This window comes from Alligator mississippiensis, chromosome 11 (genome assembly GCF_030867095.1).
Source record: "Alligator mississippiensis isolate rAllMis1 chromosome 11, rAllMis1, whole genome shotgun sequence".
Taxonomy (NCBI): domain Eukaryota; kingdom Metazoa; phylum Chordata; order Crocodylia; family Alligatoridae; genus Alligator; species Alligator mississippiensis.
The window spans coordinates 19483543-19499872 of NC_081834.1; the positions used below are offsets into that span (position 1 = coordinate 19483543).

The 16330-nt window shown below is 42.2% G+C and overlaps 1 protein-coding gene across 1 annotated transcript in view; it reads left to right on the plus strand.

Annotated features, from left to right (window-relative positions):
- Positions 1–16330, plus strand: part of LOC102565872 (NAD(P) transhydrogenase, mitochondrial) — a 91675-nt gene that overhangs the window by 32649 nt on the left and 42696 nt on the right. Inside the window, exons 4-9 of the mRNA XM_006278155.4 lie at positions 129–346; positions 7480–7567; positions 8981–9069; positions 10328–10515; positions 11832–11965; positions 15136–15327. Coding sequence (XP_006278217.1) covers positions 129–346; positions 7480–7567; positions 8981–9069; positions 10328–10515; positions 11832–11965; positions 15136–15327 — 909 coding nt within the window. The remainder of the gene's footprint in view (positions 1–128; positions 347–7479; positions 7568–8980; positions 9070–10327; positions 10516–11831; positions 11966–15135; positions 15328–16330) is intronic.

Here is a 16330-nt window from a genome sequence, read left to right on the forward strand (position 1 = left end):
TCATGTGTTTTAGTTGGCTTTTAAAAACTGCATTTCATATTAAATTAAAATTAGCAGCCACTGAAGTCCTCATATTGAACTTGTTTAATTAAAGCAGTAAAATATGGCATCCTTCATATCTAATTAAGGTACGAGCCCCATGTTTTAATGAAGAGCTGGGAGTGCATGAAGCCATTTTGCTCAAAGAAAATGCAACACTTGTCAGCTTCATTTACCCTGCTCAGAACCCGGACCTCCTAGACAAACTTGCCCAACGCAAAGCCACAGTCTTGGCAATGGACCAAGTTCCTCGAGTCACTATTGCTCAAGGATATGATGCTCTAAGCTCGATGGCTAACATCGCAGGGTAAGGATGCACAATATTAACTTGAAGACATGATTGTTATTTTGTACTTGATGGCATGTTGTATAGCTGTGTATCCCTAGTTCTGTTGGGTCTACTTGGTGTACAGGATTATTTTATCTGCCTCTTCTTACATGGAGGGAAGATAGATGCTGGCTGCTCTACTGACTGCTGCTTTGCCAGGTGTTGGGAGCCTCAGGGAGTATAAGACAGGTTCTTGACTGCCTGTGCCTGAATCTAAGGGAAGAGTAGCAGAGGGTTGCTCTGCTTGAGGATAGATGCGGTTTCTGCAGAGGATGGACGTTTACTCACACAGGTGAGTAGGACAGCTCGGTGAAAGTGGGGTGGAGAGGAGGGGTAGGGGACTGATTGCCAGCTGGGTTAATTGGAGTGCCATATACTCCAGACACTTCCTTCCCATCCCTGATCCACCTTCTGCACCAGGGAATGAAGGCAGAAGAGCTCAAGTATAGAGAATCTACCACAAAGTATTGATTATGGCCACTTTATCACTCCCTCTCTGATTTAGGCTTTGAAGAATCACTGTATTTTAAAACAGTATGTTTCCCTGTTACATAAATACCAATGCCTTAAAAAAGGCTGCTGCTGCTGCTTTTTTTTACCAGTAGAAGATATGTGAATTGTTTGAGCACTATACTTGTTGCAGGTATGAGAGAAAATTAAGTTCAGCAAGCCTGTTGAAACACATGTGGTTCTAAATATCCTCGACAGTATGATAAATGTGTCTTATATTTGGCATAGCTTTAACATACCAATTTTTATTATTTTTCCATGATGATCTTTCACATAAGTAAAACTGAAACATAAGATCTTTTGCAGTGGAAACTATGAATTGATAGCAACATGCAAACTGGACTTTCCTTTGTTTGAAGTAGAAGCTGTAATACTGTCTTTGAAGTTACTCTACTACTTTGAGGCCTGACACTAGGGGCTGCATGAATTTGGGTGCTCCCCATGGAATAAAAATTTTGCCCTTACAAAAATTCTATGCTCTGACAGTCAGAGGTGCAAGAATCTCCCTGCTGGTCTTGAACCCTAACCTCCCACATAGTATCACATTGCACTGCTGGCCAAGCCATCAAGACCAATCACCAGTCAGCAATAAACGCATTTTGAATCAATTCAGCTTTGGAACTGATTTCAAAGCCATTTAGATTTATGTAAGGAACTCGTTAAAAAAAAAGCACAACAAACTAGTTTAAATATTGGACCAATTATTTATGTACATAGGCTACATATTGAAATGGTTTAAAATTTGAACCAGTTTGTCTTAAACAGAATCAATTTGGTAAAGATATCAAACATATTTAAGTGCTTCATTGAACAAGGCATTTTCCTCGCCACTTGTTTGCTGCCTCGCCACTGATGTTTTATTCAGAAGACATCTGATAATACTTTCTCACAGAATCCTGCCCACTATGCATGACATCATGGCATTCCCCTGTAAAGGATCAGAGTGAATATAGTCCTCTAATGTTAATGTCTTGCACAACATAGAGCAGGAAAGCGTTTTATGCATATCTTCTTCCCTCTGTCTCCAAGGGACTTTAAAATGCTCCTTTGTAGGGAACAGAGAAAAATCTAAGCGTTGTCATCATTATATCAGATGCTTGGCCTCTTTTTATTCACATTTAGCTGTCAACATCTGGAGACTCAATTGTCCTACACCCCCAAAAAAGACAGAAACAAAACAACTCTGTTTTTCCTTTTCCATGGGTGGCTATTTCTCCAAAACACTTCCCAGGACTCAGCTGTCCCAGTGCCCTGTTAATGAGTAAACAATGAGCTAACAGTCAGACATAGGATGTGCCAAACCTGAAGTCTGATACAACATTCACATTTCTTTTTTAAATCCTAAAGCATTTTAAATTCAAATGTAAATGATGTTTTGAAACAACTGGGTCAGGGACTGTTGTCCTTTATTCACGGAACAAATAAACCAAAAACAACAGCAATGTCATAGACTTTCACATATTATTCTACCAATAGCCATGAACTGATAGGATGACTTTTAGGGACAAAAGACTGTGCTAGCCCAAACCTTAACTTTTGCTGGCAGCATGCCATACAATGATAGTGTGGCAAGTCGCCACAGGCCAGGCGGCTGCCTCCTGTTGCAGAGGTGGTGTCCATATCAGTAAGCTAAGAAGCTGCAGGGTGAGCGGGGCTATATCAACACAGCCCTCACTCACCTCTCTACCACTGAATGCCATGTCCAAGAGGGTCCCAGGACAACAGATTATGTGGCAGGCCCTTCCCACTGCTAGTCATGCCCCAAATTCCATAGTCTGCTGGTAGCGTGGATCCAGCTTGTAGGCCATACGTTTGACACCCCTGATGACTCTCACCACCATTTTATTTCTCCTAAACTTCTTCTTGGATTAGAACTTGTTTGTGTTTCTTGCTAGGGAAATGTAAATCAGAGGGTTCTTTCATCTGTTTGTTTATTTGAGAGGAAGCAGTTAATGGACAAGACTGTTCAAGAAGTAAGCACTTTATGTGAACATGATCCGGGATTACTCATCAGTGTCTGGATATTTAAACAGTAAGCATCTGAGATGAGTAAACCAGTCCCTTAGCAAAAAAGGGTAAGCACATTACAATATCACTTCCTCATTAGGCTGGAAACCACAGAAATAGGATTCAGTAATTTTTACTAAAGAAGGAAAAGGGAGAACTAAAAGCTCATACACACTGGTATGTAAAGTGCTTTGATGTGGTATTTTTATTCCACAGGATTTTCTAACCAAATTTTTATAGCCAGAAATGAACTGAAGCATACCATACAAGTCAGCCAATTTCCTTTCACTTTCTCTCCACAAATGAGAATGAAATGTACCATAGGCAAGATAGCTTGCTTGGCAGTTTGATGGATTGACCTATGGAAATACGGGTTCAGGTATTAGCCACCAAAAAATGGAACAATTCAAAAGTAATAAATTTGGTCTTGCAGACATACCTGCTGGAAACTGGAAATAGCAATGGAAAACCCCTCTGCTCTCAAGACTTATGTGAAGGAAAAGGGAAACCTTACATGTCAGTATTTGTAGAAGGTGCCTGGCTCATGCCTGCTAGCAACAGTGGCCTCAATGGAACATGATTTGCCACCCCTCTTTCAGGGAAATATGTACTACTTTCTTTCAAACGGCACACAGATGAGTATGATTGACTGCAGTGCTCTCCACATCTTCATGAATCATCCTGCCTTCCACCAGGAGTCTTTACTAAATTTAGGCTAAGCTGAGAACATCATTTACCAATGCAACTAATTCCATTTGGTTTGGTAGAATTCCTCTTGATTCAGAGCTGTGTTAGGAAAGGAATAATGGGATGCTCCTGCATGTCACAGTCTCTTTAAATTGTGTAATGTTTGTGAAAACTGAGGCAAATGTATAAAAAGATCATTTTGAATGAGAACAGAAATACGTTGTTGAGTTAAACAAGCACATTTCATATGTAAAGCATGCAGCTACACAGTATTTTCTTATTTTATCTTACGCAGCATTGTAAAGGCTAGAGATTTCTTTACTCCCTGGGATTTTCATCATAGGAAATATTTTCTAATTTTCCAACACCATGTGTAGTATTTTTCTTTTCCTATTGTCAGATGGAAGTGTGGTTATGTGAATCATTTCTCATGTATGCAGATAGGGTGCAATTAAGGGGGAAAAATTACAAGCAATGATAATGTCAGTACAGTCATTACTGTTGGTCTTCACAGACTCATAAACAAAATCATGAGAATACTTTTTAAAAGGTCTTACTGACAGCCCTGGCAAATATAAACAATTGGTCTATAGAGATGAATAGTATTTTCCCATTATGCACTCTCTCTCTATTTTTTAGCCAAAAACTTTATCTGATTAATTTAGTGTCAAATGCTCTGATTTTCCTCCAGTAGTTTAGCACATAGCTCAAAACAAAACTGCATTTTTAAACAAGCTTACCCTAAAATATTTGTTTATAACATTCATCCACCTCCCTATTTGCCCTGAGCCCAAAATACTTTTAGTCACTCCAGTGGCACATTACTATGAAAAGAAAATGGATAACATTCCATGGCAGAAGATTAATTTTGGTTCTAATACAGAAAACTAATACAGAAAATAATCATATTAAAATTAGATTTTGGGAGATTGCTAATAAAGCTAGGATTTTTTGTGAAGGGCATCATGGATAACTTTAATTGAAACAAAGAAAAGTTTAATGGGACTGAATACAATCCTAGGTGGATGTATGGTGGGGCTGAGTTTTACTCATGGTCTGAGCAGTTAAGTAGGGACCATCTGTTAGAATCCATTTGGCATATGTCATACTTTTAGTTTTTTGCTCTTGCTCAACTTGAGTATTAGCATGTCTCACTTTTTCTCTTCTCTCATCTCTATTCACTGGTGAAATCCTGGCCTCATTGGGCGGGTTGACACATGCAGGCACGTGTACTTGCAGCAGCAAAAATAGAAGCAGTGCAAATTTGAGCTGGGGCTTTTTGCCTCAACACATGTGCCCAGACATGCACTTTGCTGTGGGGCAAATTGTGCCACTTGGGGCAAAATAACCCTGCCTGGCTCCTCCCGGATCTGTAGCCAGGGGGAGCTAGAGCCTGGGGCCAGCACCTGTACTGTCCCAGGCAGTATAAAAAGCTGTCCTGTCTTGGCCCCATCAGTACAAAAAGCTGCCCTGTCAAGTAGCTCAGGGCTACTCACTCTCAGGAGCTTCTGGGGCCCAGCCAATTGATACCTGGGGACACTACCTCTTGTGCCAGCTGGACTGCTGAAGCAGCCCTGAGAGTTCCCTGCACCCACTACCCACTGCAGCAGTCTGGCAGTGAGGGCTGCTGCCTGGCTGTGACCTGCTGTGCACCTGCCAGACCCGGGTGGGGACTGCACAGCCAGTTGAGGCATCTGCCTCTCTGGGCCAGTTGCCAGTGGGCAGTGGCTGCAGAGTTGGCCTTTGTGCAGCACTACTGCTATGTGTACCCCTGCCAGGCCATCTGGGCAGCTGTCACCCGGAAGATGTTCCCAGTGTGGTGGCCTGCTTTGAACTGTCAAAGCATGTCCCTAACATCTATATGAATCTATGTCCTCCTGGCACCAACTGGCCAGGAGATCAGCCACCTCTAGCTGGGTCCAAGGTGTCAGCACTGAGCAGTCAGGGTCCTGCCACTGGCTTCCCTAGCAGGAATTGTGGTGTTCCCTACTGGAAAACTGAAAAATCCCTGTTAAAAAAGTCACTCTGTAAAATACCCCAAAATCCATGTTCCTCCACACCTGAAAAAAAAGACCTAGAGAGAGAGAGAGAGAGAGAGAGAGAGAGTGATCAGTTGGGCAATGTTTTATTGATATATCAAGAGTTTTAAAGCAATTTGGAAGCCTACCAGTGTCTCCATCATCATAATAAAATGAATTCTAAATACCTATATGTTTTGCTGCCCCCTACGGGGGCCACAGCCCCCCCCCAGGGGCTGCAGGCCCCCATCAGAGGCTACAGCTCCCCACAGGGGCTACAGCCCCCCAACAGGAGCCAAATGGCCCCCGCAGGGGCTACCACCCCCCTGCAGGGCCCATGTGCCCCACCTCCGCTTGCTCCCCCAGCCCCTAGGATTGCCGCCCTGCCTGGCCCCATCCTCTGCCAGCTCCTGCCCAGTGACCCAGATGGCAGCTGGAACTGCTGGTGAGTGCCAGGAGTTTTTTTTGTTTTGTTTTGTTTCTAATTGTGGGGATGCTGGGGTGGGGGGGCAGCGATTGGAGGGCCTTGAGGGGATGGGGCCGGGCAGGGCAGTGATGGGGGGCTTGGAGGGCTGGGGGGGTATGGGGCTGGGCAGGGCAGTGATGGAGAGGACTGGGGGGCAGGCTGGGGGGTGGGGCCAAGTGTGGCAACCATCAGGGGGACTTGGAGGGCTGGGAGGGGTGGGACCAGGGGGGTTTGGGGGTAGGCAGGGGATGAGGCCAGGTGGGGCAGGGGGCTGGGGCAGTGGGCGGAGCCAGTGGAGGGCCCCCCCCTCAAGGTCCCCTCTCCCCTCCTCCACCCCCTACTTACCTGCAGTGGAGCCCGGGTCCAGCTCCCTGTGACTGGCATGCTGCTTGCCCTGCATGGGCAGGCAGCATGCTTCAGCACCAGGGTGAGGGCCAACCACATAGACGCTCCGGCTCCTACCAGAGCATCTCTGTGTAGGACCCAACCTCTGGCTGCTCTGCTTTTATTTGCTTCATTTTTTTTGACCAACAGTTTTTTACCTTTTTTGGTCTAATTTTGCCCCCTCACTGCAAACTTGCAGTGGGGAGAACCTTTTGCCATTCCCGCACATGGCTCTTGCAGCGTCTCAAAGGGGTTTGAGATGCTGCAAGAGGCACATGCAGACTCGTCTAGACACACCCATTGAAGTCAATGGGAATGCTACAGTTCTTTTCAGTGGACCAGGATTTTACTTACTGAACGATTGCTTTATACTATTGCATGGTACTGACAGTGGACCAGCTTCTGTGCCATTATACACTCAGCAGAGTTAAGGCAGTTGCACTGGTTATAGCTTAATGCAGTGTATAGATCACCATAATTTAAATAATAATATATATTTAGCTGTAGATAAACGTAATATTTGAAGCATTACAAATGCAAGTATAACTTTGCCTACACTCTGCCTGCAAGTCCCTACAAATGGACTGACTTTCTTACCTAGGTGAGTACAGACAGTACAGCCGACCCGTTGTGTAAAAAAGACACAGAAGTATTGTAATAATAGTAAGCAGTTTATTTATGCCTTGTGTCCACACCCTTGGAATGTAGTCCTTTCCCAGCAATCATCTTTCATCAGGCATTCGCTTTAAAACTGTGTTACAAACCACTGGTATAAATTGGCGTGACATCTGGATGTATTTTTTCATTTAGCAGATTTATTGGTTTAAGATGTCAAATAGCTGTTGTTTGTTTTATGGAGTTTCTATTAATGATCTCATTGATTTCATTTGTGTGTTTGTCTGAAGGATTTTGGCTCTTGTGCTGTGACTTTGTATATAGGCACCTGTATCCAGGCATGTGAGTGGGTCCTATCTATCCTTATGCTATCTCTGCAGAGGGTTACTGCATTACCACACTGTTCTCTTATTTGACTTTTCTAGGTACAAGGCTGTAGTCCTGGCAGCCAATCATTTTGGTAGATTTTTTACTGGTCAGATAACAGCAGCTGGAAAAGTTCCTCCTGCAAAGGTATGAATGTTAGCGCTGATTTAAATGGAATAAAATTCTGTGCTGAGTGCTGTAACTAATAGTATATCCAAGGAGTGAAGTTTTGTTATACAAGTGGGAAATCTAGGGGTTACCTGATACAATGCCATTTGTTGCTATTTCACTTGCAGTTTTATTTGTATTGGGGCCAGATTGTATCTGCTCTTTATAAAGGTGTAAATCTTTATAAACCCTTCTCTAAGTTTGCACCCCCATAAAGATGTTAGGCATAATAGCCATCCCTGGGCTCTCCAGAATACAGAGTATGATCTCCATGAAAACCACCTAAAGCATTTGTCTTTTTCAAAGAGCTGGGAGGAAACAGGATTGCTGAGTGGATTGCTTATGCCAGTGTCATAAAAGGAGATGTATTTGGTCTGCTTCATGTGTGCACTCAGAAGCTTTAAGAAGTAGTGCACCTCCAAGAGCACAATCTGAGGCCATGATCTCCCCACTGCCCCAAGAACAGGTCTTTCTGGCTAACAACAGGTCAAACTCTGCTCACATCTATGCATGTGTTATGCCCCTGAAGTCAAAGGGGAATGACTTGAGAGAAGAACTTGGCTGCAGTTTGGTTCCAATTTGCATTTTTAAAAGAGGCTTTGGCATATGTTTGATCAGTTGTAATAATTTATTAAGTGTCAAAAAGTACATTGAATCATATCACACCCAGAGACAGATGGGGACACTTTTTTTTTTAAAGGAAAAGTCTACCAATAGATGGAGCAAATTCTGTGCTCTAATACCTATTTCAGTGAAATTTGTGCATTCATATCTGAGGGCAGAATTTGGTCCATAAATACTACCTGAAGAAAAGCTGAGATAAAGATTCAAAGAGCTGATCAAATTAGGACTAACAGTCTTTATTATCAACGTTTGAGAAAGAGAGAGAGTCTGTGTGTTGTGGGCAGGAAAATAAACAGCATTCATATTTGTATAATTTAATTGTCTGAAGAATTGGCACCATTCTACCTTATCTTTTTCTGTAAATCATAGAATCATAGTAAATCATAGGGCTGGCAGGGACCTCAGGAGATCACCTAGTCCAACTCTCTGCTCAAGGCAGGATCATCCCTGTCTAAACCATCCTAGACAAGTGTTTGTTTAGCCTGTTTTTAAAGACTTTGGCACACTCTCACACAACTACTAGACATAAGGCCTGAAACATCAAAACACCTTTACTGGGACAGGCCACCTATTCTCCTGCCCCAAGCCACTTGTTTGGTGTGTTGTGATACAATTTAAAACTTCTATGAAGCGTTACATTTTGTATCCTCCGATGCTCTTTTAACTACCAATGCTTTTGAAGGTTGGGGCATTATACCTACAGCTTGCTATGAGGTTGATGGACACAAACTGCCCTTTCCTAACACTCTGTATGTTTCAACTTCCTAGATGTTGATAATTGGTGGTGGTGTGGCTGGGCTGGCTGCTGCAGGAGCTGCTAGAGCAATGGGAGCCATTGTCAGGGGATTTGACACCAGGTAGGATAAGAAAATCCTGAATGTTGGGCTTCCATTTACATCACATATTTTGAGCCAAGTTTTGGTTTTGTTTACATTGGTGAAAATCCCTTTGAACACAGAGCACCAAAGATGCTGTGAGCACATGCTGCACTTGGGCCAGTCTTAATATGTTGGTGCACTAATTTCCCCCTTATACATGTACTCTAGGCATTGCAGCCATGCCAATCAGGTACATGCAAATTTGAGTTCTAATTTTTCATGAAAATCCCACCTGCAAAATAAGGCAGAATAATGTTTAGACATGGTCTGTTAGGCTACTCAACCCATCTTCCTGCCAGTCTAGGAGTGTTAACTAGAGGCCATTTCTTTCTCTTTGTCCTGTCATATTTCAAGGTCCCAGCCACTTTAATTCATTTGTTCTCTTACTTCCCTTTGGAGACCCTTCCACAGTGTAAATGTTCTCATTGTTAGGAACAGTCCCTTGATATTCAATTTAAAATTTCTCTCTGCATTTCATCCTATTTTGATAGTTATAGGGCCTTGCTCTTCTCCAAGCTTTGATTTCTGTATGCTGGCCAATGTGCATCCATGGAAGTCAGTGGAAGATCTGCCCATGTGCAGGGGTTTCCTGGCACACACTAGAGAACTGGAGCTTCTGTATTTGAAACCTGCAAATATTTATCTGCTACAAAGACATCCTTTAGTCAAGCTATTGCCTTTAATTTTCCCATAAGAAATCAGCCCCTCTTTCCCCTATAATCACTTTTGTTTTAATTCTCTGGATGCCTTCCAATTTATTCATATCAGTTTCCAGAAAAGAATGCAGCATTCCAGGTACAACCACATCAGTTCCATATGGAGAGGAACTGTTGCATAGTTTGATGCTTCTGTTGATACAGCCTACATCCCAGAAAGGGGGGAAGCAACCCAAAGAGGAGGAAAAAATCTGATATACAGTGTAGGTAAAATGATTTCAGAATTCAATATTTACTCAAATAGTTCCAGGAGACATCAGCTGCTCTTAATGAGGTCATGTCAGCCAGGCACACAATAAACCCCACAGTGGGACTGTTTAGATGTGTGTTCTTCCTTGGTGCAGGGTTTTGCTTATGCAGAATTGGACCTGTATTTCATTGTTTTTCTCCAACTTAATCTGCTATCTGCTGGAAAGAACTTGCCAACATGTTACCTTGTAGCTGGTATAATTTTGTCAGTGTCTTTATAAAATGATGAAATGAAAGTCCTGGTATCTGTCATCTCTGTACTTGGTGTGTAGGCCTGCAGCACTGGAGCAGTTTAAGTCCCTTGGAGCAGAAACTCTAGAAGTGGACATTGCAGAAACTGGAGAAGGGGTCGGAGGTTATGCAAAAGAAATGTCTAAAGAATTTATTGAAGCAGAACTGGCATTGTTTGCTAGACAATGTAAAGATGTGGATATTGTTATTAGTACTGCTCTTATTCCAGGTAAGACAGAGCTTTATGATTATTGCAGAGCTTGAAGGTATGCTTATACCTACATATCTAATGGCAGTTATACATGAATAGTAGCATCGGGACTGGGCCATAGTCAATGTCTACTCCATGGATTAAAGTAGCTTATTCTTGTTTTAATAATTATCTAGTAATTCTAGGTTCAGACTCAGAGGGTGTCTATACATGTGCTCAGGGATGGGGAGGGGCTGTTTCACTTAAACCGGTTCCCTCATAGCTGATCTAATTAAAATAGCCCACCATCATGTGTATTAAAACCCCTACATTTTAAGATGGCCATGGGAGTGCTTTAGCTAAAGCTCCCCCACAATCATTTTAAAATGTGGCCCGGGGTGGGGGGGTAGGATTAATACATGTGTCGGTGAGGTGATGCTAGAGAGTTCTAATAAGAATGTGAACCAGCACATCTATAGGCAGCCTAAGTTATTAGTTGTTTCTTATTTATTTTCAGTGGCAAACACAATATGCCAGATGTTTTCCTTGCTCCCACTTTAGTTTGGAATTAATATATGTATATATTTATTAGGGTTTTGGTTTGTGGGTTTTGAGGGGCTTTGTGTTCCTCGACTGCCCCCGGCTGCAGCCGCTCTTTGCCACCCTGGGTGCTCTGCTTCGGGCACTGGGCTGGGACTTCTCTGAGGACGTCTACGTCCACTCCTTCCCCTACCGGGCAGTGGAGAGGGCTGTGGTCAGCCTGGCCAACTTCCTGCTGGGCCAGGCCATGATGGCCACCCTGAAGAGCCGGCAAAACCGGCTCTCCGGGACCGGGATGGTCGACGCCCTGCAGCTCTTCCGCCTGCTGGTGCGGGCCCGCCTCTCGCTCGAGTTTGAGCACGCGGTCCTGCGGCGGACGGTGCCCACCTTCGAGGAACGCTGGGCCCTCGAGGGGGCGCTCTGCCGAGTCGAGGCAGGGCGCCTGCTCCTCGCCCTGTAACACCCCTGGCTGCTCAAGCTGCGGCGATGCGTCCAGCGGGCCGAGGCCTTGGACTTTGCTTCACGCGGGTCAAGCCCTGAGGCCCCCCATGGGTGTCCCCGCTGGCAGAAATGTAAATATGTAAATAGACCTTTGGCTCGCTATGGTTTTTAGTCTAGAGTGTACGGGCAGGCCTTGCAGGCCGTGAGCCCAGGACCATGTCCGTGAGGCCCAGGTGTTCGGGCCAACCTGTACATACTCTTTACTGGCCCCGATTTGTCACCCTCCCTGGAATAAATGCCTCTTAAAAGTCAAAGTCTTTTTTTCTATCTTTCTTTCTTTCTTTCTTTCTTTGGTTTCTTACAATTTCCCACAGGAAAGAAAGCTCCAATCCTAATCACTAAGACTATGGTGGAATCAATGAAGGATGGCTCAGTCATTGTAGATCTTGCATCTGAGGCTGGGGGGAATGTGGAAACAACTCACCCTGAAGAGCTCTACATTCACAAGGTCTGTAGTATATAAGTTAATGCTTACAAATGTTTGAAGTGCATAAAAAAACAACCACCACTTCAAATTTGTTGGAAGAAAATACAAAGTAATAAACATTAACAAAGATTTTACCATGTTTCCTTGAAGACATCCCATTGTCTTATGATAGTCACCAATGGATGACAGGATAATACAGGAGAGTCTTTCATTTTGCAAGTAATGAAATCACAAATTGGAATATTATTTAGATGCCATTGCATCTTTGAAGATTTTATGCTTCATGGTTTATATAAGCATGGTTACTGTGTTTTTAATAACCATAACCATAAATGCACTTACATTCCTCCCAAGAGTTTTGTTAACAAGCTATTGGAGCTGTCCAAAGTCCAAACATAGGAAAAGGGAAAGAGAATTGATCTAGAGATACATTTTATTTGATGACTTATAAAAGCAATAATGGGCAATGTCTCTATCTTACAGTAATGAGCTGTGGATTTTTACAAAGAGAATAGCCATTTTTAGCTTAATATTGATGTCAGATGTGGCTTGGAAAAGGAAGGACTTTTATATTCATAAGATATTAGAAGGTGCAATTATTTGTCTGTAGCTAAAGCATTTATTGTAGTATTGACTAAAAGAAGTCATGCTTTGTCGATTTCATCTCCTTCCTCAAGATACATTTGTTTCTATAAAAACTTAAGTGATGGAGAAGGCTTAAATTATTGCAATTTCTTAGGTAGCCCAGTGTTTGCACATGCCAGTGCAGCAATTCAAACAAAACTAAGACCTCTGCAGTTTTACAAATATTCAGATTAAAGCAATTTTCCTTATCTAATTTCCGCTATCCACCATCACTAACAAAATGTTTTAAAAATCATGTATGGTCAAAAAACTATAAGATAAAACTAATACTAAACTGTGTATTTTTTTCATTACCTCCTGGAACATACTGGAGGCATATTGTCAAGCTTTTCTTTGCAGGCACAGGTGCTACAAACTTACTTAAAAAAAAAATGGAGAGTCTCTTGTGGTAATTTGATTCTAGCAGCTGGTCCTCTATGGGAAAAGAGAAAATACTGTGAGACTTGTGCCAAAAATTATGAGTGTAGCAGCACTGCTGCTTTGCCTTCCTTGCTTCCCTAGCTATCTGCCTCTCATTGCAAATATCCCATGAGCTTGTACAAAATTTATAGCCAGACCTGCTTTAAACCAGCAAAATCTTTCATTCAGAGAGCTGGTTAAGAATTTTTATAAGATTTTGGACAAAAAATGTGGTTTCTGCATAAGCATCGTTTTTCCCCAGGAAAACTTTGATTTTGCTAATATTTTTCAATTTTTCAGCAGGAAAATAAAGTAAGATGTATTGTTTGGGTTGGACTCTCAGATTTAAATATTTCACTGCCTGGAACTGAATTGAACAATTTTGTTTTGGGTCAGCTTGATGTTAAATCTGTCCTCCTGAGCTACTGTTATGCCCACATGGAAGTGCAGTTTGGATGCCTCAGGTCCACATTCTCCCCTGTGGCCTATCTTCCTTGGATGTACTGTAACTCTGCTGATGCAGGGCTCTTCTGTTCCAACAATAGTGGATTTTGCTGTGCCCTCTCAAACAGCAGGTGGAATGTGAGGCCTACCTGCTTATTCAAAAACATACAGTTAGTAACTACTGTACAGGAAAGATAAGAAATCAAGGTATGGGCTTTCCTCAGCTCATGGTAACAAAACCTTGAAATAGGGAATGAAGAGACAGGAGAAGAGCTTGGAAGATGCAGCCAATATCTCTTGACTTTCATTAAGAGGAAACTTTCCCTGAAGCCACAGCACTACATAAAGTAGGGTTCTGTGGCTGATACGAGCTACAAAGGTGCTATGAAGGCGCTATGCTTTTTTCCAACTATTCAGTTAATTTCCCATTCTTATTACTGCCAAATCAATTGTCTCCAGCAGGGAGTTGTGAATCCCCTACAGTGGAAAACGATTTCAATAAATGTTCTTGACCAAGAGAAGATTCCTTCTGTGTAACTGTCCTCTGAAAGCAGAGTGGTGATTGATCTTCATTACCTGCCTAACTCCTATAATAGCTTGAAGACTCTGCATTATTTTTTCTAATTTTTTTCAAATTTCAGAATTTTATACTTTTTTCTTTGGAAAGGAAATGATCTTTGAAGCCACTAGGGGTCACCATGACTTCACTGCAAGAGAGGCAGTCAGAGTGCCCCCCTGCAAGGAACTAATGACTGTGCATCTTGTTGGAGTGGGGTATTACGTGAATGCCTGGAATGGGGCATAAAGTGTTAATAAAATCCTTACAGTGCCTGCTATATGTCTTTTTCTAGACAGTGGCTAATATTCTGTGGCTGTGTTCTTGAAAGCCAGCTGCACACAGCTGCCCAATTGACAATGTTTCAATTTTAACTCAAACTGACTTCTTCTGTAACTGCCATACTTGAATATAATATCCTTAGCCTTATTTCTGAATGTGCATTGCAGCCAGCACCTGTGGCTACATATGGGATGAGTTGGCAGCTGCAAGGTCCAGATGGCTAATACTGGAATGCATTGTAATGATGATAAAATAAAAGGGAAAAAAAAGAATTTAGGGCACTGCATCGAGGTCAGAACATATGCAGTTGTTTTGAAGGTATGGGATTGAAATGGATTTTTTTGATAGACTACACTCTTCCACTTTCACTCTGCGAGTTGTTCCTAAGGAAACATCCTCTTCGATACAGTTGAAGTGTATTGAAAATGGAGCTATCTAAAAGCATATCTTCCTCCTGGGACTGACTGGAGTGCAATTAAACTGGGAAATGCATTGTGCAATTTGATTCTTATCAGACAAACAAGAGGTGTTTTCAAACTCAAAAAAGTACTTGACGACTTAGTCTCAAAATAAGCACCATCTGGTTCTGAAGCCAGTTCCCTGACTGGCCTCCCAGCTTGTTCTGTTGCTGGCTTGCTGACAAAATTGTTAACTTTTTTGTTCATGCATCCGAATAAGCTATTAGCTTTGAAAGAAAGTCCCTAACTTGTAAAAGAAGGCTTTGGTAAGGCATGTCTGCAGTCATATGTGAATGTGATTTATCGGCATGTTTAAAATATTCATCAAATCTATGGAGAATATGCGAACGGTTTTCAAGATAATACATTAAAAAGTTTGACATTAGTTTATTTTTCTTTCTCATCAGGGTGTGGTGCACATTGGTTATACAGACTTGCCAAGTAGAATGGCTACTCAGGCCAGTAGCCTTTATTCCAACAACATCTTGAAATTATTAAAAGCTATTTCTCCTGACAAAGAATATTTTTATTTTGAGCCAAGGGATGATTTTGATTATGGGACTATTGATCATGTCATTAGAGGAACTGTGATAATGAAGGTGAGTTTTAAGCTCATTTTTATAATTTTAAGAAATGGCTATAAAAGTGTATTGTGAAGGACATGAATGTTTCTGTTAGCCACATCTTAATAGATGAATTTATATTTTAAATAAGGAGTTGTAATCAGGGAGATATTTAGGGTTAAAAGAAAGAACAACAGAGAGATTAATAAAAGTGTTGATACTTTCAGTTTTTGACATTCAACCTTCATACTGAATTTGTGATTCATAAAGAAGGATTCAATACTAGGGATTGGTCTGTCATGCTGTAGGAAATATCAAATCAAATCTTCTATTAGATATCTTGCTCTGGGGCCAATGTATGTTGGGAACCTGAGGTGATGTATTCAGGCAAGGGGTGAGACATGAGTGGAGGCGTGCAAGTTGTGTGGGGTTCTTGAAGTGACCTCAGTTAGTATGAGAATCAGAGAATCAAAATTAAAAGGATGAAACAGATCTTGATAGAGCAGAGCATCTGATGCATCTCCCTTTTCTGGAGCAGAATCAACTATAGCTACATACACCTGACAGCTATTCATCAGTGTCCCAGTGATGGTGATTCCACTGCCTCCATAAATATCTATTCCAAAGACCATTAGAAAGTTTAAAAACAGCTTTGACTCAGGTTTCAAGCAAGGTATTGCGGTCACAATGCAGAATGCTAACCTTGAGGGGTGTCCAAAATGGGCCTTATTCAATTTGTATTCAGCCCGAATCAGGGACCGTGATTCGATTCATTGATTCAGATCACTGTCCCTGATTTGATTTAGCTGAATCCGAATCTGAAGATTTGACGCTGATTCAGAGAATCAGTGATTTGAACACAGATACAGCTTTAAATGTTTTTTCTGCATACCTCGAGGTAACAGGCACGGCTCGTGAACGCTGAGATGCTGGGGTGGATGGAGCATCACACAGGAGCACGGGAGCAAATCCAGAAGCGAACTGGAAGTACTTCCGGTCCACTTCCAGGACCACCGGAGAACGCACAGGGGACCCCCTG